Raw genomic sequence first — 23,387 nt, forward strand, 5'->3', positions numbered from 1 at the left:
TTTCGTGTTTGGTCAGCTTTATCGTGAGTTTAAAATGGGATGCTATTTCTCAAGGGGCCACTTATTCATTTGTTAGTCCAAATGTATACTGTAATGTTCCTCCAAATAATACAGAGAGGAGGCATGGCAACATTAAATACACTAGGACTAACCAAACATTACAACAAAGGCAAGTCATTGGATTAATACAGTAATTACTTTTGCTTGCTCAGCTCATAGTCCAATAGAGCAGGTAGGGAGTTCTGTTCTACCAAGTCATCTAGGCACCCAGGCTTCTTCCATCTTGTGCAACAACTGCCTTCAACAACTGGTCTTTAAAGTTCTCCTGAAGAAGTAGAGAGCATAGAAGATTCCACGGACAGGGGTATTTGGCTGGGCATGGCATGGATTTCTTTTGCATGTATTCTCATGGGCAAAACTCAGTCTCATTGCCTCCCTCCAGTTCTAAGGGAATCTTGGAAATATGGTCTTTCTGTGTGCCCAAGGGGAAAATTAAACAGTGTAGGCTGATAATAGCATTGTTTCAGACACATTAAGAAAGACGGAAAAAAAATGAGAGTTGACCACGTCCTTTTGTAAAATTTATTACTGGCACAAGAGAGCAAAGAGAAAATATGGAGCTATTACTCCTTTATGCCTCTGTACTGAACACGTTCATGTTCACATGGAGGCCACTTCCACGCACTGAAGTCAGGATGGACGTACCATCCGAGGCATGAAGCGTGGCTGGTGACAAACTTGTGTACTTCTGCACCTCAATATTTATGCGTGCGAGCTGAACATTGGAAACAGGCCTTGCGAGCTACTAGAGCTAACTAGAAAATGAAGTATGGAATTTCGTAAGCTCTAAGAGCCTGTGAGTTTGCTAACAAATTTCATAGTCTGAGAAATGGCCTTTAATATTTTCCCTCTGAGTCTATGCTTTTCATGCTGTTGGCAATTTTTCCCCCCATATAACAAGATGTCACTTTCACAAGAACACTTGGCAACGCCCATGTCCAAGGACTATTCCTCACTGGCCAAGGTTACGACAGAACTAAATTAAATTTGGGAGGAAAAAAATGTACCTTTTTATCATCTAAGAGCAAATATATACCTAATAACAGAGCCCATGTAACATTTACACATAGATCTAAAATGTTAGCACCTTGAGTGAAATGACAGAAAACGAAGAAGGACATTTTGGTTCATTACATCAGATTCTTGCAAAACTTCACAGACTTTTGAGCTAATTCTACATTTTTTTTTGTATTTACCATTTCATTGCCTAGCTATATAAAGAAAAGAATTTTTTTCATTAAGGTTCATTAAAAATGGCAAAGCATTTTAATGTGAAACATTAGTTATGATACAGGAATATAAAGCAATAGAATCATTTGGAGAAAGACATTATTATATCTCAAAAATATAATGCTGGTTTTGGGGGGTTAACCTTTATAATGCTGGTTTGGGGTGGTTTTAAAACTCATCTTACAGTCATCATTTTGTGTAGGAATTTGGGGTCCCAACATTCTTTCATTTTCTGCCCTCCTTCTACCCTGTGCTAGCTGTAATTGTTAATATTATTTTGACAAATAGGATAACACAAGTCACTTCCTGATAGTGTTGGTGTAAGGATCAAATGAGATAACATGTACCTAATTATTTTTACATAATAAAATGGCCCAGCTGTTACATCATGTGGCCTTGTGCAGGCAAATGTGTCCTGCTCTCCACTGCCCTGAGTTCATTCCCCTACGACAGTCTTATCCCCTGTCCTTGTCTGTCACGCAGTCAGGAGCCTGCGGTAGACAGGGTCTTATGGTAGGTTGGGCAGGAGATGCTGCAATAACATAATGGACATGTGTGGTAGACGGGCCAGGCTCAAGCATGGCATCCAGACCAACTCATGCCCCATCTGAACACAGACAGGGTGTTCTCAATGTCTTTCTTCCTTAGACAGGAAGACACTGACTACCTCTCAGCCCGCCTTCCTATGCAGGCCCACAGGCGGACAAAGAGACTGTCATTTCCACCCCAGCCCCAGAAGGGCGGGAGAGAAAGCAGCCGATGTGGCCTATGGCTGTCGTCTCACCCATAGGAGGTCGTGCGATTGGAAAGAGCCTGATATATTTTGGGCCATAACTACCTATTTTCTAACTTTCTCTTTCACCCTCTTTGTTCTTTGTTCTGCCTAGGCTTGGTTCATGAGACAGACTTAACCACTTTCTATGTACCTGGATGGATCATGGGGCAGATCCAATCCAGAGATAGGCCCAATATTTAGATTTAGAGGGAGTGAGGGAGAGAAAGAAAGAGCGAGAGAGACTGAGCTGAAAAAATTGGCTCATGTGATGATTGTAAGAGTCTCAGAAGCCCCGGGTTCCGCAGTCCACCAGCCAACAGTGTGGACACATGGAGCTCCTGTCCGAGTCTGAAGGCGCGTGGACCAGGGTGGTTGAGGGTGTGAGTCCCAGTGTGAGCCCAAGTCCAAAGGCAGGAGAAGACGATGTCCCAGCTTAAAGACGGGCAGAGAGATTTCTTTCTTCCTCTGCCTTTTAGTTCCGTGTCAGCCCTCCGCTTCATTCAGCCTATGAATCTGAAAGTTCATCTCATCCGGAAGCCCCTCACAGACATACCCAGGACACTGCGTAACCAAATACCCGGGCCCCCTCTGGCCCCATCGAGTTGACTTATAAGACGAACCATCAAAAGTCACAATCTCTAATTCTTTACTGGGGAGTTATTCACCCAGCATCATGAGATCAGAATTGTGCAGCATCTCCTCTTTCATCAAATCCTTAACATCCTCTTTTTGGAGCCGGTGCTTTTTTCTCCAGACAGCTTCTGGTGATCCCCTAGTTTCCCTCCGTGCTTTCTCTGTATTGTTATTACACATGATCGCTGAGGCCTAAGAATGTGCTTTGGAGAAGAACGGAACTTGCAGACGGGCCGAGAAAGGACAGCCCTGGAAGACTGATGGGAGAGAGGGGAGAGAGCTAGACACGCACCCATCAGCATTAGGACTTCTTGACAACATTAAGAGAATTCACAGGAAGAAAGAAAAAACAGAGAAGGAAGTAAGGAGATCAAGGTGGTAGGTAAGTGTAACCCAAACTTTCATGAAATCAGAAAATTACCACCATGGAATTGGTGGATTTTTTTAGAGCAAGGGAGGTAGGTCCTGAGGGTGACCACAAGCTGCGTGCACATTCGATCCGCACAGGAAAGATGCGAAGGTCATAGGCCCTCATTCATTACATCAAGGGCACCAGAGGGGGTGTGCATGTGTCCATCATTGCCTTGCATCCCAGTAGAAATGTACGCACGCAGAAGGAGAAGAAACCAGGCCAGACGTTGGCGGTGGGTCTCAGGACTCGGCGGCGCTGAAGCAGAGGGACCCTATGCCTGTTTGCTGACGTCCTGGTTGAAGAGGAACAGTGCCACCCAGTGTTCTCAGACCAGCGCCTGTCTAGCTGTTTGCGTTTTTCACGACTGAATTTGGGAATCTCTTTCAGCTAAGACGTATTTTGGGCTGAAGGACAGCAGTTGATTCCCTGGCAAGTATAAATGAGGCCGTCATTCAGGTTATGCTTTGAGAGAGAGAGAGAGAAAGGATGGGCTGGGAAAGGAAAGGAGGAGGGTTAAGGGGGCATTGAAGGTTCCCACGATGGGTCAGGGTTCAGCCTGTGAAGAGGGTAAAGGAAGGCGATCAACACCGAGGGCAGGTCTCACAGGCTCCTCCTTCTGCAGAGGGCTACCACTCCTTTGGGCAAGGATAAACAGAAAGTACGTGCTAAGCTATCACTTCTGCTAAGGCCTGCGGGGCCCCGGGGGCATCTATGTAACGAACCCCACAATAGAAGCAAATGGCAAGGTCCGTGGGAACACGGAAGGGAGCAATTAACTTGATGTGTACACTAAAATAAGATGCCGGCCAATCAGGGTTCTAATCCCAGCCCTAACATTTCCTTGCCTCGAGTCCCGAGACCCTTAAGTAGCCTTAAGTCTCTCGGAGCCTCAGTTTCCTCTGTGAAAATGGAGATGGTAATACCGGCCACATTGCACTGCAAGGATTAAATAACTGAAGGTGTTGAAAGGGCCTAATGCCAGGCTTAACACCTACCAACATCCACCCGAGGCGATTTCCTATCATAGAAGAGACTCAGGGGCAGGTTTCATTGGGAAAAGGACTTTTGAGCCAGATCCCTACGAAGTAAGAGTCCCGTTTTCTTGCCTGAAGAACTCGTACCCTCTTTCATCGAAGGAATAGCTTAAGGTTGCCGTGCATGAGGCCATGGGGGCCCAAAGCAGCCATCCTTCCTGCCAGCCAGATGAATGACTCATTGCAAGAGGTCCGTGGGTGACAGCTGTCACAGACAGACCAGCCACACAACCCAAAGAATGAGCAGGTCCCCCCCAGGTGGAGAGAGCAAGCTCCTTATTCCCAGACACCTCTCTCTGCAGCCCGGAAGCTCCAGTCTCAGCCTGTGTCCCTGAGGCTGCTTCATAGGCTGCGGCTGGAAAACCGTGGGCAAGGGAGGCATTTATTACAGAGAGCAAGAAAGGTTATTCTTGTACTTCATGAGGGCAATGGCTGCTTTCCCGCCACTGAGGGGTTCGGAACACATTGTGCTTGGGGAAGAGGAGGCTTCCGCTATCCCAGAGATGTTTTCCTGGCTGGCGAGCAGCACGCATTTAAATGTGGCTCAGCTCTAACGCTAGAATCTGCAGATTGTTCCAAGTCCTGATCAACAATCACAGCAACACTTCAGGTGAGAGGAAATCGTTCTCTGTTGTGAAAACAAAAAAGATTCTTCCCCGACACAAGAGCTTAAAACGCTGGACGGTTCTGCACATCTTTATGCCTCGCTTACAGCGCCACCTGCCGTTCAGAAGCAAGCGATGTCCTCCGTAGGCGACACCTCCCTTTAGGAGGAGTCTTTCCAAATCAATGCTGTCTTCACCAATCAAGAAAAATAGAGATCGGCACTGCATCAGGTGTTAGAATATACCAAAAGAAGTAAAGGTGACACATTTAACCAAATACGTGGCTTTTATTTCATGAGGAAGGCTGGGGAGGGCAGGGAGGGACACCAGAGCAAAGACGTAAATCTGAGAATATGTCAAAATTAATTTAAACTCAGTATGAAAATAACTGTTGAACCTAGCAACATGTGCCTAGCATTCCTAGGTGCTGGCGATACTTCCCCGCTGAGGAAGATACAATTTTTGGCTTCAAAGCGCCAACTTCAAAACAGACCATTGAAACGTGGAGTGATTGAGTAAGAGATCAGGTTATAAGGATCAGGGGAAGGGGGCCTGGGGACCTTTGAGAGTTTGAGAACAGGGTCTGGGGAGTCTCAGAGTGGAATCTTTAGAAGGCTAGCCAGGTAAAGGCAAAAAGAGAAGGGAAGAAGTGTTCGGGTTGAGGGGTTTAATAGGTATATTGAGGGTTGTCGACCAAATCTGGGGCTGCCCCAAGAGCTGCTTGCTTCGCAGCTGGGGTGGGGCCCCCAGCTGCATGGCTTGTCCTCAGCTACCCCATTCCCCAGCCTGCGCCGAGTGCACTGAGAGGGAGCACCTTACCCGAGCTGAGCTGGGGATTTGGAACTGGGACCCAGCAGTCTCTGGGTGGGAAGAAAGGTTTCTCCACACCTTACCTAGGGAAGTGTGGAGAAACGGAGATCTGGTGTGCACATGAAGTGGCAAAGAAATCCAGCCTGCAGCAGGAAAACCTAGCTCCGTCCTTGTTTATCCCATCTCTGCTGCGACCCTCTCTCCGTCCTGCATTACTGTGACAGAATAGCCTCCTGACCTGTGTCCCCACTTGCCTGCCCTCGCCCTTCTCGGTCTGCTTTACAACAGGGGGTGACTCCGTTCAAAGTGTACGCAGATGGTGTTGCTCCTCGTCTCAACGGTCTACCCGCTTGGCATCTCACATGGGAAGCTGGAGCACTTCAGTAGTTCAAGAAGCCCACGTGACCTCTCCCGGTCTCTGATCCAATGTCCTGCTAACTAATCGTCCCCTTCCACCACCCTGCGCCAGCCTCCCTGGCCTCCTGCGGCTGCTCAGATGTGGTGCCTCAGGGCCTTTGCATTTGCTCTGCCCACAGCCTAGAATCTCCTGCCCCAGAGATCCGTGTACCTGACTCATTTACCCTCTAGGATTTGCTCATGTATCAAGTTTTTAGTGAAGCCCTTCCTGGATGCCCAGTGAAAAAGCAAAACACTTTGTAACATTCTCTACCCCTTGTTCCCACTTTCTCCTTCTCCGTAGACCTTATCACCATCTGAATAATTTCGTTATTTATTTTGCTTATTGTCTGGCTTTGACACCGCCATCACCACCACCAGCATGGGGAAAAAAGATTGTAATAAATTAATTAGCTAATTACTTAACTAGATACTCCATTGGTTGGCCGCTGATTCATCTGGTCAGAATCCCAGGTCTCCTGCCACCTGGCCTTGGCCTCTCTAGACAAAGCACTTGCCCTTGAAGTTCGGCATAACTGGGTGCTGGGGCCGCACCTGTCGTTCACTGTCCTCGTGGGAAGCAATTGGCCAGTCCTCCGAGCCTTACGTTTCTCATCTGTGAGGAGGTTCCCATTCCCTACCTCCGGGGGGTCTTGCCCGGACTGACTGCAAGAATGCACATAAATGCCTTGTGTAGGGCCTGGCCCTTAGTGATACATGTATGATAAATGATCCCTACCTTTACACAGAGGGGGACAGACAGATGAAGGTGGGGACAGACAGATGAAGGTGGGGACGGACAGGAGCAGCAGGGGATTTCTTGGGCCCGTGGCCACGCCTCTGCTGTCTCCCACCCTCTGTGAGTGAACAATGTGTGGAAGGAGGCATTCTCCTGCAGCGGATCAATGGCCATTTCCGGTGCTTCCTTTTAGGCCTGCGTAGCAGAATCTTGGTAAACTGGAGCCATTTGGACCTTGCCAGAAAAAAAAATGAATGGCACAAATGTAATATTTTGTGCACCCCATGCTAAAGTATCTTCAATGCGTGTGTGTGTTTTATTCTTGTTCTGTGTCCAGGCTCTTTACACACATTACCTCACTGAACTGGATAGTGAAAGCTTCATTTTATAAATAAAGGTACAATGTTGCAGTGTTTAAAAGTCTTCTCTCTCTCTCTCTCTCTCTCTGCGATAGCTTTCATCAGTATCTGAAAATGTCTTTTCCATTTACATGCCCAAAATGTACCTTTCTCACGCACCAGACTATGATGTCATTGAGGGTAGAGATGCCATGATTTTTTACTCTTGCCTCTCTGGAACACAATCGGTGCTTAATAAACACTTGTCAGAGGAGAAATGTACAAGGAGACTAGACATTTCTGAAAAGATCTGACCAGCCAGAATCAGAGGGAGCCACCACAAGGCTCAGGTAATATGCTTCTCTGAAAAATTACCGGATTATTGAACATCTATTAAAATCCTCAATATATGCTTTTCTGAAAATTTATGTGACGACTAAGAATATACTAAATTGATGGGGATACCTTCTCTCCATCAATTTCACCCCCATTACCAAGCCCCCCTCTAGAGAACAGAAAGAAACTTTTTTTATTAAAGATTGAGAATTTCTCTTTTTTTAGGATTTTATTTATTTATTTTTTAGAGAGGGAAGGGAGGAGAAAGAGAGAGAGAGAGAAACATCAATGTGCGATTGCTGGGGGTCATGGCCTGCAACCCAGGCATGTGCCCTGACTGGGAATCGAACCTGCGACGCTTTGGTTCGCAGCCCGCGCTCAAACCACTGAGCTATGCCCGCCAGGGCTGAGAAAGAAACTTTTTAAAAGCATCCCTGAGTCCCAACATGCTCAGAAAATTCTCTTTACTCTTCTACTAAATTCTTGGAGGTGTTCACTGCTGAACCTTGGTCAGATTTCATTGTTGTTGTTTACAGTACAATAACAGCGTAGCAATATCTACAAATGCCTAGGCAGTCTAAAAATATCTGTGTCCATGGTTTGGGGAGACATCTTCAAGAGTATCCTTTGAGATCGCCCTCACAGTAAAAATGCTGTGGGACTGTATTCTCACTTTAGTGGCTTTATTCCTCATTCTTATTCACACAGAGGTGAGAATATATTGATGGCAGGTATCCTTGGGCTTTTGTATTTCTGCAGAGATGTTCCGATTGAGTTCAACAGCTCTCAGTGAATCATTATAAGACATTCTGCTTTTTAACTCCCGGAAAGCACACTAGGGCAATAAAGGATTTTCAACATCTTTTTAACATTTCAACCATCTCTCCTAATGCATGCCAGCTGCTTGTTAAGAAACGCAGGGGAAAAAAATCTCCATTATGTACAAAAAAACTTTAAGAAGGAAAACATAGTAAATGGCAGGAGGAGATAAAAATTGCTCAAGACTCTCTGTAAAGTTTTCATCAGACCCAATTTTGTTGAGAAGAGAATAATGAGCTTCTATTTTTGGAGGCTATGATAATCAGACATCCTGACAACACTGATTCGCTTCAAGGCACAAGATAGGCTCAGGTGGCGGGATGGGGGAGCGACCAGTTCCCAGCCCCATGAAAAGGGGTTAGTGGTTGACTAACGCACCAAATCTCCGCATTCGAGAGCTCGTGGCCATCTAGTCTGTAGGGACTCAGACACAGATTACTGTTTATTTTCCCCGTAGTCTTTGCTGCTTAAAAAAGCATCGGCTCACTGATGCGATGGAAAAGAATCTCAGAGGACATGCCAACTGCATTCTTCTTTCCATCCATGGGGATGCTGAGGCAAAGAAGGATTTTCCCAAGTCCAATCAGCAGGATGGACCTTCAAGATGGCAAGGAGCCGCTTTCACTTTTAATAGTTAAAACAAGAGACTAAATTAGCAGAGTATACAACATAATTTAAAAAATCAAATTCTACCACCCTACTCGGTAGACTAGTTTCAACCATACAAGTGTAAAGTGTTCTGCAATTAGCCTGAGGAGGATGGCTATTTTCAATAGAATTGACCATGAGACTGGATGTGGGGGATGAGGAAGACTGAAGTTGCAGATTTCCGGGAATCTGATTAGGTCAGCACCTTATGAATTCCACCAGCCGAGAAAGAAGGCAGGATCTCATTATCACAGCCCCCTTCTCAGCCAAACTCGGTCATGTGACCTGAGCGCCACCAATCAGATGCACCAGTACAGGATGCTCCCTCAAGAGTGAGAGGAGGAAGCCGCCAGCACAGGGAGTTTATTTTCCCCGAGAGCTTTGGGAGTGACGTAGCAGAAGTTCAAGCACACAGAGGCTGGCATCCTGCATCGGTGCCCAGGCGAGACGTCGGCGGGTTCTGCGGTATGACCTTTGCCCTGCACTTTGGTGCTGTTCTGAATATGTAGCTTCTGTTGGCGTAAGCAAGGGCCAAGCCTGCAGAGAAGTTTTACGGGCTCACACGAGCCAAACGGACAACTGTCGCCAGAGAGCAAGACCTCAGCGCATTGAGAAAATGCTCTGGGGAGTGGTAGTTTCGCAGCTTATTTTATACGTGAGACTCAAAGGAGGAGAGGGAGGGAGGTTTACATGAAACCCACTGGTGGTAGATTAAGGAGAGGGAGAAGCAAAGTGGGGGAATCTCTGGGACTGGATAAAGAGACAAAACGGAGAGACACTCTTGTGTGTCAGTGGGCAGAGGACAGTTCAGGATGGACGTTTGCAGCGCAGTGAGAGGGCGTGCAGGGAACCAGGTCACAACGAGGGGCCGTGGTCTGTGCCTGGCGCAGGGCTGTGCTCCAGGGGTCTGGGGAGGAGATCACTCAGACACGAGCCGAGCCCCAAGGCCGGGCTGCCTTGGATACAAAAGGTGACAGACAGGCTCCCCTGAGGGAGAGACCGACCTTTGTCATGGAAATTACAGGCCCAGGACGGGACTCCCTGCACTGGGCCGCTTTTAGTGGGGAGTTTTTACGTTCAGACTGTCTTGTGTGGTTCCTTTCGGTCTCTGAGTTTGCAGGGTCCGCCGTGCCGGCCTCCCCTGAGCTTATCGGGTTTTATGCACGGCCTGTTTTTTGCCCACACACCTAAACCTGAATCTTTGGCTTCCCTGGGGAGTCTCTATGTTATCTGTTCATCACACCTTTCTCTTCAAACCTGTTCCAGTGGTATGGTAGGTGGCCTCCAGGGACGGCTGCCCCTGAGCCTCACCTGGGGTTGCCCCTCCCTCGGATCTGGACTAACCCTGTGACTTGCTCAGGACAGAATGTGATGGACTGATACTGTGTGACTTCCTCAGCCGAGTCATAAGAATCCTCGCGGTTTCTGCCAGTGCCTCTTGGGTCGCCGGCTCTAGGGAAGCCTCCTCTTTGGAACCCAGCTGCCACTCTGCGAGAAGCTTAAGCCACACGGAGAGGCTAGGCAGTGCAAGGACAAATCAAATGCAAAAGAAGAGACTTTGCATTGTGCGCCTGCCGGCCAAAGTCAGGTCTCCCTCCGTCACCACACACGCGACCCCTCCCTACCCATCATTCCCCTCGGGTAACCACCACACTGTTGTCTGTCTCTACAAGTTTTTGTTTGCTTGTCTTGTTTGTTCACTTGTTGCTTTCAGTTTTATATCCCACATATGAGAGAAATTATAGGGTACCGATGACTAGGAAACTTGTAATTTGAAGTACCTATCTTTGAAATGTATATAGATCCCTTTGAAAACTAAATCTAGGTGTCTTATCAACTTTATGATCCAGGAAGGTCTTTCTCAAGGAGCCACTTCTTTAAAGTGTAAACATCAAGATGAGTACCATCTCTCCCTCTCTGTCTCTGTCTCTGTCTCTCTCTCTCTCTCTCTATCACACACACATACACAGAGTTTCTCTGAGAGCCTAGGAGCCTAACCTGGGTAGGCTAATCTTGGTCCACGCTGCAAAACAACCTCCTGTCCTAAAGCTATCGGAAGTTTGTTATTCCTCTGGATGCCAGTTACTGACAGAGATGGCCCTCCCAATGATCCAATTACCCTGTAAAGTTGGAATGAACTATGTGTGACAAATGGTGTCATCAAGTCCTCTTAACCTGAGAACCAGCTATTGTTTATCTTGGGAACATGTGTGCAATGGGTTGCATCTGTTTGGCTGTAGAAAAGGGTGAGATTTCTTTCCGTGCAATCTCTTCGCAGATTGCCTCTGAAGCGTGTCCCACTCTGGTTTAGTGGTCATGCGATAGTAAAACCAGTTTCTTTCTCTGCTCTCTTCGTGGATGGGTTTTCTGGGTTGGGAGAAGATTTCTTTTGGAATTCTATTCCTCAAGAGTAGGCACTCTGGTTGTCAACCCCAGCTGAGGTCCCAGATGACAGACAGCACCAACTTCCGGCCGTGGGAGAGAGCCACCCTGGACATCTGGCCCGGTAAGCCTTCAGGTGACCGCCTCCATGGCCAGTGTCTGGCCACACCACACAAGGGATTCTGAGTCAGAGCCTTCTAGCTGAGCCCAGGCAATTGTAAAATTATGACAGCTCGTGAATTGCTGTTCTAAGCCACTAAGTTTGGGGGTGGTTTGTCATACATCGAGAGATGACAAAAACAAACGACTTTTGTTCTTGCAAATAAGAGCTTGGACACATACACATAAGCTCTTCTGTCCTTCTGCGTGGTGAGTATCTTGGAAAATGGGGGTCCATAGCATCTCCAAACCTCCCTGTTAGACCTGATGGTATTTCTTTTTTGCACAAAGTAGTTATTAGTACATTTGCCTGATTAACTTGCTTTTTGGACAGATTGGAACTTAAAGAAAATAAAAACAACAAATTGGATGCAATTCACTTCGGTTGAACTAAATTGAATATTTTTTATCTAACAACTGCTTCCAAAAAGCATTTGTTTCTGTTTGTTTACACACTCCACAGATAATTTCCCTAAAGTTGAAAGCCAATACACATAAAATTATGTTTAGAGAGCACCAAAGTGGTATCATTATTCCAAAGCCATTTGCAAGCTCTGCCCTTGGTTCGCTGGGCATTTCCCTCTTATGTCCACATCAGTTGGCATCATTGTGGGTCCTGTGCCTACTTCCTTCCACCAACTCTAGTGGAAGAAAGGTGTAACGGTATAATTACTGGTATTAATGGTATCATTAAGAGCTCTCTGTTAGTTGACCATAGGGACCTCTTTCACAAACATCCACAGAACATCGTCAAGGCTAAAGCCGAATGATTAGGCACAAAAGTGCTGTCTGCAGGGATCCACCGTTTCATTTCCCTGGAGCAACAGCCTGCATCTGCAAGGAAGGCTGGGTTACGTTTCTGCTGCTACACGTGGTCTCGCAGGATTTGACTCTCTCATCCTCTTGACACATTACTGACTCACGGGTTCCAAGATAAAAGCAATCCAGACACTGTCTTTGTGCTTTTCCCAGGACTGGTGAATGCCTTTTAGTTGCAATTTAAATTGAACTTGGAAGTGTGAAGCTGCTCCCCTTAGTTGAGCTGGATCCTCCCTGATGGGATTAATGCTCGAAGGAGAAGCTCAGGAAGCACAGACTGGCAGCATCATCGCCCCATTCCCGCCCCCCCCCCCCGCCCCGTTCGTTTTAAAAGCCTCACGTGGCAGGAATCAGCAGACCACCCACGTACAGAAAAAGAAAAGGAAGGATTGTTGGAAAGGGGATGCCACAGGTGAAAACCAGACGACAAAGTCTGTTCCAGGCCACCACTTCCTGCCTGGGCCTGGCGTGCTGAAGTCCCTGTCTTCCCTCTCTTTCCCCCAATTCCCCGGTTAAAGGCCTAAAGGCAGGGAGTCAAAAGGACTTGAGCAATCTGGCAGAGAACGGGGAGAGGGAGATGTTGGGGAGACGTCACTCACAGCCTCAGCACCTTCAACTGCAAGAAGACGACGTGTTCAGGATGTCGGGGTGCATGTCCTGGGTGCCTGGGAGGCCTGAACATGTAAGTAAGGCTAAGAATGCATAGGTGCTCCCCAGAGTGTCATGTCTGGCTCTTTGCGAAGTGCTCAGTCAATGTCACCTCCGATGGCTGTCACGTCCAGGGCGGTACTGGGAGCAGCACATGTGTTTGGGGCGCCATGCTTGGAGAAGGACACGGCAAGTGTAGAACTACACAAGGAGAAGGAGGATATGGAGGAGGAGAAAGAAGCCAAAGAGAAGGAAGAGGAAAGGTAGAGAATGGCAAGGAAGATGACCGAGATGGCGAGAATCCTACGGGGGGAAAAAATATATATCTCAGGCCTGGGGAAAATAAAGCACAAAGGTCATGAGAACCAAAATGCATCATGGCTCAAAAAACAGACTTTGTCCATTCAACAGTTACTTATGTAACCCTTATTTTGTCCCTAGCGAGCTGCTAAGCACTGGGAATGCAAATGTGACTCCTGCCCTCACAGAGCTTACAATGTAGCAGAGGTGACGGCTAATTTAAAAGGTACCGTGACAGTGGGTGTGCGGGTGGCTGTGGTGGGACAGAGCAGGGAGCGTAAAGACCTTTTGGTGGGGGAGGGGAGGGGGAAGAAGGAGTTGTCTGGAGAGGTTCCTGCCTACCACACAGGGGGACGAGGATGCTGGAGAAATCAGTTCACCATTGTTAAGTCTCTGATGATCGTCTGTCGTATGGGAATTGTAACCGTGCCTGCCCCCAAGGGCGCTGTGAAGCGTAAACTGACAGTCCTTTCGGGGGACTTCCCTGGATCCAACAACGCCCTCAGCCTGGTGGCCTGTGGGGCAAATTAACCCCCCCTCCTGCTGAGTCAGTGACTCGACAGGAAATGAGGTGGCCCTGCTTGAAAACTGAAAAATTGTACAGGATATATTTTCGGATTCTCGTGAAAATAGGAAAATCTGGCAGCTCTGCTCACACAGCTCCATATGGCAACAGTTGGCTGGAGCGGAGAGGCCCAGCTGCCCTTCTGGGCACCGTGTCTGCCCTTTGGTTGGCCAGCTCCCGACCAGCCCCCCCTTTTCTCCCGTGCGTTACCTGCCCGGGCCTGCAGGTTTCTGAACTGACCAGTCCAGGGCCACTGGGTACAACTCTCCCCCTTCCTGCAGTTTCGCCCTTCTCCCTCTTCCTCGCAGCGATTCTGAAAAACGTACAACTCCCCCATGATCTCCATGCTCCTCTACTCTCGTTCATGTTGTTCTTTCTGCCTGCAAGAGAAAGTATAAATCAGCTATTGCCGAGGTAGATTTTAATTATATTTTCAAGTGTGGAAGGATTTTACCCGGACAAAGCTACCGTCAGACAGATGGCACATCATCCTCTGGGTAGTTTTAGACTATTCATGCAAAAGAGAAGAAATGGGCTGACTGGTATTGTTAAAGGGGGAACCTTTCTGCTTCACACCTGTTGTTTCCTCCCAAGTGGAGGGAGATCCATCATAGCAACACCCCTGACTTTTCATGCAGTCTCCCTAAGGCAAGAGCACATTTCAGTAAGCTTAGGAAAAAGATTTGGAATGCACAACCTAGCCCTTCTGTCTATCCTTTTACTAGTGTGCCTATGAGAAGCATATATTTTGCTCTGCCTCTGTCATGGGGTAAAAGGAATCTGCCCCAGTAACAGAGAGTTTCAGATTCTCAACTGCAACTGTGTCTGGATGGGTAAGCCTGGGTGGTAGATTGTTTGCAAAATGGCCACAATTATTCCTCGCCCTGAATTCAGCCACTAAAGAATCCACACAGCTGCTTCTAGGGGCAGAGGGCTGGGGGCCGAGGGAGGCAGAGCAGGCCTGAGGGGAGCAGGAGAATCCGGAGTTATCTCGGCATCACTTTCAGTTCTGACCTCCTGCGTTTCTCTGCTGCTTTGCATGTTTTGAATTCCTCATTCTGTAGGAAACAGTCTTCAGCCTTTGCCAGTCCAGCACTTGACCTCCACACAGGGAAGGCAGAATCCAACCTCCCAGTCTGGAATTAGAAAAAAAGACCTGCAGTTTGCTTTCCTCCCCTCTCCTGCAGCAAGAGGGCCCTTCCCACTGCAGAAATGCTCCCTCTGGAGATTCACTACAGAGTCTGGGAATAAGTTTTCCCTGACCACAAGCGTTCTGCTGGGAGACCTGTGAAATTTCTAAATGCCTTATTCATCATCAGAGCATTACATTCAACTTTGCTCTGGACAGGAACCTCACTTCACAGTGAAAAGAAAATTAGGTTATCATATAGGCCATCACTCAAGGACTCCTGGCCTTCAAGAACAGTAGGGGGCTTCGTGAGAACTGAATTCGGATGCTAGTCGGGCTGCTCTGCAAGGCTACACTACAATTATGTATACAAGATGGAGTCTGTGCTCTGAGCCAGGTACTGATATGCAGACCATTTCTTCTGTAGCCAGGACACATTGCATCCCGTTCCCACAGCTCTAGACTTTAATGGTTTGGATAATTTAGTGTCCAGGAGAAGAATGTTTCCTTTGGCACACACTGCACTGTTTTCTTCCAATGGGGAGCAGAGCTACCACCTGCCTCTTCAGGCTCCTCCATCCAAGGGTCAGGAGGAATAAGAGCTAAGGTGCTGGCTGGTGTGATGAATTCTGATCCGACAGGCTGCTTACCCCACCATGGCAGCCATGTCTGAAACCCAGGAAATCTCCCGTGAGGGCCTGTGGGTATCATTGCCTCATCGAGTAGCAGAAGTTAGTGGAAAATAACAGCAACCCCATGCAGGCAGAACACAAAGGACTTCTCCTCAGGAATGGACATGGGGGTCACTCCACACCAGGTACAGAACCTCAAAGAGCCGAGCAGCTGGCTGATGTCCAAGGCGATGGGACCTGGGCAGCAGAGAAGCCACAAATTCGTGGATACCCACTGCAGCCTTAACCACCACCACACACATGAGAACATTAGCGGTAGTCAGCATCACGACTTACTTCCGAAGAGGACAGGACTTTGAGATGGGATGGTGGCTGGAGTGGAGTGAGGATGGGAAAAACACTCAGACACCCCAGACCTAGAGCTAGATTTGATAACTCGAGTGCCTTCATGCTGGATTCTTTGAGAGGTGAAAATAGTTCTCTGTTTTATGAGGGATATTTGCATTATATTCGGTGAGGTTTTTTTCTGGGGGTGTGTGTGTTGATACTGTAAATGTGGGGGAAAAAAACCACAGTGAACATGTGGGTGTTGTGCAGCCAGAAGGTGATCATTTGCCATGACTTTTGGCTGCCTGGCATCTAAACCTCCTTCCTACGTGCAGAGAGCCCACCCCTGGTCAGGCAAAAACCTGTCTCCCACTACAAAAACCTGAAAATTCTAGCTATTTATTTTCCTCCCCTCTCTTGGTACCTCCCTCAGCCTGGCCTACCAGCCACCAGAGTTTGAATTGGAAGGTAGTGGTAGAAAAGAAAAACAGGCCAGACTCCCCTGGATCTGGGTTTGGGAAGAAGGGCAGCAACAGTAGCTGAGTTGCGGGAGAAAAAAGTAGCCATTTCCGGTCCGTGAGTCATGACGCTGACAATATTATTACATCAGTGTTGGGAGCGGCAGTCCGGTGGCGCTGCATCAGGCCGGTGTGGTGGGACTTGGGGTGGCGTTCCCATCTGTAAACTCTGAGCCGAAACCCCAGCATTCGTGAGTGCCCTGTCAGTTACTCAGTTCTCTTTGAACGAATCCTTCTTCTGCCTAAATCAGACAGAGTCAGTTCCCGTTGACTGACCCTTTGAACCCTGACTGCTGCATGTCATCCATTCAATGAACATTGATTGAACTCTTACGAGGTGAGAGACAGCAAACTGAGCGCTATCAGACTCCATGGATACAACACTGAGCAAATGCAGACATGGTTCCCGCCCATGTGGAGCTTACGGTTTGCAGAGAGTGGGGTGGTAATCAAATAATAATGAAAATAGGTGTGATGTTGATTCTGTTGTCTTTTCCACATTCATAGCTCCTTGGAGTCCACGACACAATTTTCTCTGTAGACTGGAGCAAAATGTGATTTCTGAGCAAAAGTGACAAGGATGAACCATCACTGGTATTTTCGTCTTCATAATTTTCCAGATTATCTCCAATTGGCATGCGTGTCTTTTAAAAATGTATCTTTTCTATTAGATTGTATTTTATTTTCCACCCGAAATCATAGGAATCTGCAAAGATTTTTGCTAATACAATAAAAAATATTTTCCATTAGTATTCTACACCAGTATACCAACATTTGGAAACTGTATTTAGTTTCTGTGAGGTTACAACAAATTCATTAACTCAATATGACTTGATATAATTGGGAAGATATGCTTTATTTTAATGTTAGTCAGTCATAGAAATAAGCAAAGCAGGTCAGGTTATGGCAAGAGCAATTTTATTGACTATTAGAATAAATAACAATGGGCAGCAATTATTCTGAAAAGATTTTCAATTAAATTAGGCAATTTTACAATTGACTTATTAAATGTCTAAATGCTGGCACCTGCCTAATTATGTAAAATTGTATTATTTTACCTCGATGGTAAATGAGCAGTCACATTGACAGAAATCAATGGCATTTTTCTCTCTTTCCCCTAGCAGCTCATTTTTGTGCTGGGTTTGTTTACCTGAGTCATCTGATGGTCCCCGATGTTCAGAGTCCTGCATCCCACCACGCTTGCCTCTTCTGGTATCATGTAAATGGGCACCAACCTTGCTGTGATTTTGGACAATTAGTTTGAAACTAAGTTTAATAGCAAAATGGAGAATCCTACTTGCCCCATTTCAAGAGTCACTGAGGTTTCCTTTGGCCAACGAATCCCTTCTTTGGGGGGCTGGATTCCTCTCCATTTTGCTGTTAAATATCTATCTCTACAAACTTCTTTCCTCCTCAGTTTGTTTCTTTCATTTATAAACTCTACACACTTGGTTCAAGATGCTCTCTCTGCTGTTCCTAGTTATTCTTTATCACCACACTCAAGGACCTGTCCCTTTTCCCACTGAGGACTTCTGTAAATTAGTAAGACTGACTTCTTCCATAAAAAAGCAAATCCGAAATCCTCTGAGGTTGACTGTCGGAGGGGAAAACTTCCCAGGGAGAGGGAAGCTGGACCTGGAAGCCCTCACCTTTGTCCCCCTGAAGGTCACTGTCCTCGTTGACAGATTCTCATTCATGACTCTTTCAGAGCAGAACTGAGGGCACAGATAAGACACAGCATGTTACTCAGCCCTACGCTTCCATGCACCATCCTTCCCTTCCCTTCCCTTCCCTTCCCTTCCCTTCCCTTCCCTTCCCTTCCCTTCCCTTCCCTTCCCTTCCCTTCCCTTCCCTTCCCTTCCTGGAGGCTGTTTGTTTCTGCTCCAACTTGTAGCTTTCTTTGTATCTCTAGCTCAAATTCTGGATGAACAGGCGCGTTGATCTAGGCTACGGTGTCCCCAGTGTCCCTTTGGGAGGTGTTGGGCTGCCCACCCAGAGACTGCTGTGTGTGTGGACAACCTGGACCACTCTCAGCTGGGGTCTCTGCTGGCCTTGGCTGGACTCACTTTTGAGTACGTGCAAAGCTGGTGGGTCAGCAGTGGCTGGCCCGTTTATGGTGACAGCATTGGGGGGACTGGGGCCTCTCCCCAGGCTTTGTCTCATCTCCTATGTCTCTGCATGCAAAATGTTGGTCATGGTCCCATTGGCCAACGCAAGTTGCAAGGCCAGCCCTGATTAAGGAGTGGAGAAAGTCTGTACCTCTTTTGGGAGAAGTCACAAAGTCAAGTGCAAGTGTGTGCATACAGCCAGGGGGAGAAACGAGACTGGTTTTTCCCCAAACTACTATAAAGAGCTTCTTCTAATAATTTGATTTACCTGTGTTTGTTCCTTATCTTTATATCCTTTATGTTTCTCTCTCCCCTTCCTCGGCTTCTCCCTCCCTCCCTGTCTTCCTCTTCCCCTAAAAGGTTTACTAAGTTCATTTTACGTGTACAAGGTATACGGGAATAAGTAGGGTTCAATTCCACTTGCCGTTACAGTCTTGCAGAGGACCTCACTAACTAGAATGCCGCTATGTTTAAAAGAACTTCCCTTCCTTTTAGCAGCTTTAACTACACCCCGTGTTAAATGTTAGCATTTTAGTAGATAACAATGATAAATTATACTTTCCTCTAATTGTTTAAAATGATAGTGTTTCTAAGAAGAGTTTCCTGCTGTTTGACTTAATCAAGAACGAATAACCTCGTTAACCCAGGATTTGGTCTCTACCCATTTGCAATTCTCTTTAGAGAGCACAGGAGACTGTGGCATTTGGCTCCCGGGGAAGATAAGGGAAGTGTGCCTTGCACAGTGGCCTGGTTGGCACAGAAAGGGTTAGGTAATGATCGTTTGGAGTAGAGGCTTATCCTTTTAACTTGTTTTAACGCATGTTTTCAACTCCTTTGGCTAGCATGGGAGTGAAAAAAATTACTCTACAGCTCAGAGTGCAGCAATGGTGAAACACAGGAGCTTGACTGGCAACAGAAATGGCCTAATGAGGGCCACGCCACTCTGACCTAGACCTTCCTTTTCCTTCCTCTCTTTCCCGAAGCAGTGAAGCTTGACCTTGGCTGCACGAAGAAGCTCCCGAGGGGCTTTTAAAACAAGCACAAGCCCAGGCCGTGCTGCAGACCAAATTATGTCAGAATCTTGGGAGTGGGATCCCGCTCCAAAAATGTTCTTTAAGGGTTCCCTGGTGGTTCCAAAGGTTAACCCGGAGTGAGAAGGGCTGCCTTGCACAGACTCAGGAAATGTGACCACACAAGGGGATGTCTCTGGAGTCTGCAATTGAGGGAAATTAAGTTTTGAGAGGTCAAAGACTGTCAACAGGCCAGGTCAAGGGGAAAAGGCAGGATTCAGACTCAGGGTTTCCAAGTCCAAAGTCTGCTTTTTAGGCTTTGTAAGAGCTGGAAAGCCCGAGTCACGATGCAGGAACGGCCGAAATAAAATGGAACGGACTGGAACTGAAGGAGCACATTACCGACATGTTTAGTGAGAAAGGAAAGTAAGCAGTGAGAGCATCAGATGGCATCAGGAACTTTTGGGAATGAACTTTTGGGAGAAGTAAATATTCTTACAGTTATTTCCTATCGGCTGTAAATGTGTTGGCAATTACCTTTGAACAGGAAAATGTGTGCTAATTAAAAGTGAACTGTCTCAGCGCCTGACTTAGAAATTGGAACAAATGCTGGACTAAACTGGAAACAGAGCTATTTCAGGTAATTTGGGCTGAAAGCTAATACTCTAATAGGATGTTGACAATGATCTAATGTCATTTGAATTGATGTTTTCTGGCAGCAGGCATCCTTTGTGGAAAAGGGACCTGGTGGCCTGTCTTCGTGTGCCATGCACAGAGATGCAAGGACAAGGGCTGGGCCGTCGGAGGAGGCACACAGACGGACAAAGCCCAGCTCCCACCAGTTCAAGTTTAACTTCAAGAGTGGAGCGCTGGCGCAGAGGGGATCCCCAAGGTGCTGAACCAGCCCTTTTGGAAATGGAGGAGGGGGTGCACAGGGGAAGACACAAGCAGAACTTGATTGGGGGACAAATGAATCAAGGTCGTCTGTATGGAAACAGTGCTACCACTAGCCTATGTGTCCAGCCTAGGAAAACACTTAGGTGTGGTACGTATGAGTCAACCATTATGATGTTATTCTTACTGTATTTCAGCCATCCTTCCTGACCATCTCTGCTGCTGATTTTATTTCTGGCAACAACACAAAGCCAAAAGATTAAGGGGATCAAAACAATAAGAAGAAGCAGAACCAAACACATACGGGCCACACTACCTCACAGCCTTTGGGGGTCAAGTCTTTTTGACTAATGTCCTATCCTCCCTTGGCCTCGGGGCACTGTGCCCTCTGCATCTCCTCTAAGTCTGACTGTCTCTTTGGCTCCACACCCTCCCTCAGCTGGCTTTCTCCGATTCCTGGCTTCAGCTTCTGTTCCTGGGCCAAAGATTCCAAAATCTCCCACCTCGAGATTTCTCTGCCTACCTTCAGCCTGGTATGGCCAGGTCTATGCCCTTGGATGTCACCTCAAATTTAAAATGTCCAACAGAAACTCATGTCTTCTCTTCACGACCCCTCCCTACGGCAGGGTTCCTTCCAACCTGTCTGCACACCTCCCAGCACCACTGGTTTCCGTAGTCTAACCCTGGAGTTACATAACTAACAGATGCCTCGCTCTGGCTCCCAAGGAGCAGCCAGCAAATCTCCGAGATTCTGCAGTAGGACTCAGCTCTTCCCTCTCCTACAGCACCCCCTAACACTCCCCTCTGCAGCAGCACTGGGGCCTTCCCTCCACGCGGTCCACTCTGCAGAACGCTGCTTCTGCTGATTTAAGGGTGCTGTTCGGATGCAGAACCCAGAATGATTTCTTGAAGGACAGATTCCAAGCTTGTATGTCAAGTCATTAATTCTTTCTATTTTACTTGTTCTCCTGGTCATTGAATACATATGGTTATTAAATTAATATGTGCTAGCCTCTTACTCTGGGCCAGGCAGAAATACATAAATATGAAGAGAAAATGGTTTGTTATTTTTTTTACTTTCTGAAAAGTATATAGTCCCGTCGTGGAATATAAACACTTCGGACAGTTTAATTAGGGTTCCCATGGAAACGTGCTACAGTAGAGGCCAATCTACTTGGGGAGAAAACTGGGAGCGGTAGAAATTTCAGAGATGCTAAAAATAGGCAACAGTATATTGGAGGGGAACTGTTAGTCAAGTACTTTGTAGCTTGGCCTTTACCACTGGCAAGACACTCCCCTCTGGCCAGCTTCTGTGACTCACTCTAACTTGCTCTCCACCCTCTCCCGGCCTCTTTAAGAATTTCCCAACTCTGTGCTAATTTAATGCTTTTGTCCCCAGTCGACCTCAAGACCAATTGCCCCCAAGCCCTTCCTGGCTTTTATTGTCTTTCTCTTCTCCTTTCAATACTGCACAGTATCACTCCTTAACCAGAATGTGGGCACAACCTTCTAAGACAAATGTTCTCAAATTTACATGTGTATTTGAATCATCCTCAAGTGTGACTCCGTAGGTTTAGCTTCAGACCTACAAATCTCCTTTAAACAGGGACCCTGGTGATTCAGGGCACACAAGAATCCTGGAGCAGATTGAGGAGCAGTGTCAGACCTCCGTGGCTCCCTTCTACGTCTCCGTGCGGGCTGCACACCGCCTAGCAGGGCGTGTGGGCTTTGCTCAATGCCCTAGGCTGCAAGGGTCCGCTTAGTTGGGTGACTATTAGAAAAATCAATTATTAATGACACTCAGAGAGTCCAGAAACGGAGTGGACAGACAGCCCCCCCTGGAGGAGACTAACTCCTGACGCATAAAATATCTCTGGAAGTGCCCGGGAGAGCAGGAGGATGTGACTGTTTCTGTCCTCTCCAAAAATGCGCAGCCATCACCCCAAATGACCTCAGAGCGTCTCAAAAAAATACAATAAAATAAACAACAATGAAAGTGCTATCAGAGACTGCGGAACGCAGTCTTTTGTTCTTTTGGGAACATGTCCAAGTTCAATAGCTCATAAAAGAAAAAGCCTACAGGTTCCCATGCTCTGAAAGCAAACCTGCTTACCCTCCCAGACCTCCTAAAGGGGTGCCCCTGTAAGAAACAAACAGTGCCATGCACCTCGAGTGAGGATTCACGGAAACGCATTTTACACAAATAACTAGGGTAGGACAACAAAACGAGGGGGCCCGGAGGTGTTCCACGCGCCACCCTCCCCAAGGGCCTCAGCTGCAGTCCTGCACCGCACAGCCCCCACGCCCGGAGTTGGCCGCTCCCGGGCGGGGCCTGGACGCCGGCGACGTGCTGACGTCAGGGCGTCAGGACGGCCACCGCGTCGTCGGGCGCGGAGCTGGGCCGGCCCCGGCAGCTGTCGCCCGCTTCGTAGCCCGAACCGCCGGTCCGCGCCCGTTCCCTTCGCCCTTCGCCCTTCGCCCCTCGCCTCGTCCGGCCCTCCGCGGCCCGGCGCCGGCGCGTTATGCTGCCGTTGGCGCGTCCTGCGCGGCCCCGCTGAGTCTCGGAGCGGCGGCGATCGCGGCTGGGGGTCACCATGCCTACCCGTGAGTGGCCGGTGGAGGGTCGGGCCGGGCCGGGGGGCGTTGAGCGGCTGAGGCCCCGTGGTCGCGCAGTCTGGGGAGGGCCAGGGGGGTGGGGGGTCGTCCGCCGGGGCGACCGGAAAACCGATCGGAGCTGGGGGGAGCCAGGAAGTGCCCGAGACCTGCCGAGTTAGTTTCGCTTCGGCTCAGCCTTCCCAGGGGGCGGCGGTACGAGCCCGCGGCACCGGCACCGACGGGGAAACTGAGCCTGGAGCGTTACGGACGCAGGGCTCCTGGGACGTGACTTGTAGTAACCTAGACCTCGGGGACTTCAAAGTCCAAGCTCTTTCCCCAGCTCTCTCTAGAGCCAAGTGACACTTGATGGAAAAATGAAAATTACGCGGCCCCATGGCCATAAACCTTGTCACTTCCTCCAGGACCAGCCCTGGGGGGCGATGCACCGGCCGGGGGTCGGGGGCCT

At 48.0% G+C, this 23,387-nt stretch overlaps 1 protein-coding gene across 1 annotated transcript in view; it reads left to right on the top strand.

Annotated features, from left to right (window-relative positions):
• The first annotated feature begins 22,690 nt into the window (after positions 1-22,690).
• Positions 22,691-23,387, top strand: part of EFR3A (EFR3 homolog A) — a 66,089-nt gene continuing 65,392 nt past the window's right edge. Inside the window, exon 1 of the mRNA XM_045861039.1 lies at positions 22,691-22,930. Coding sequence (XP_045716995.1) covers positions 22,921-22,930 — 10 coding nt within the window. The 5' untranslated portion in view covers positions 22,691-22,920. The remainder of the gene's footprint in view (positions 22,931-23,387) is intronic.

The sequence above is a fragment of the Phyllostomus hastatus genome, unplaced genomic scaffold, assembly GCF_019186645.2.
Source record: "Phyllostomus hastatus isolate PE091 unplaced genomic scaffold, TTU_PhHast_1.1 phas_scaffold_21, whole genome shotgun sequence".
Lineage (NCBI taxonomy): Eukaryota > Metazoa > Chordata > Mammalia > Chiroptera > Phyllostomidae > Phyllostomus > Phyllostomus hastatus.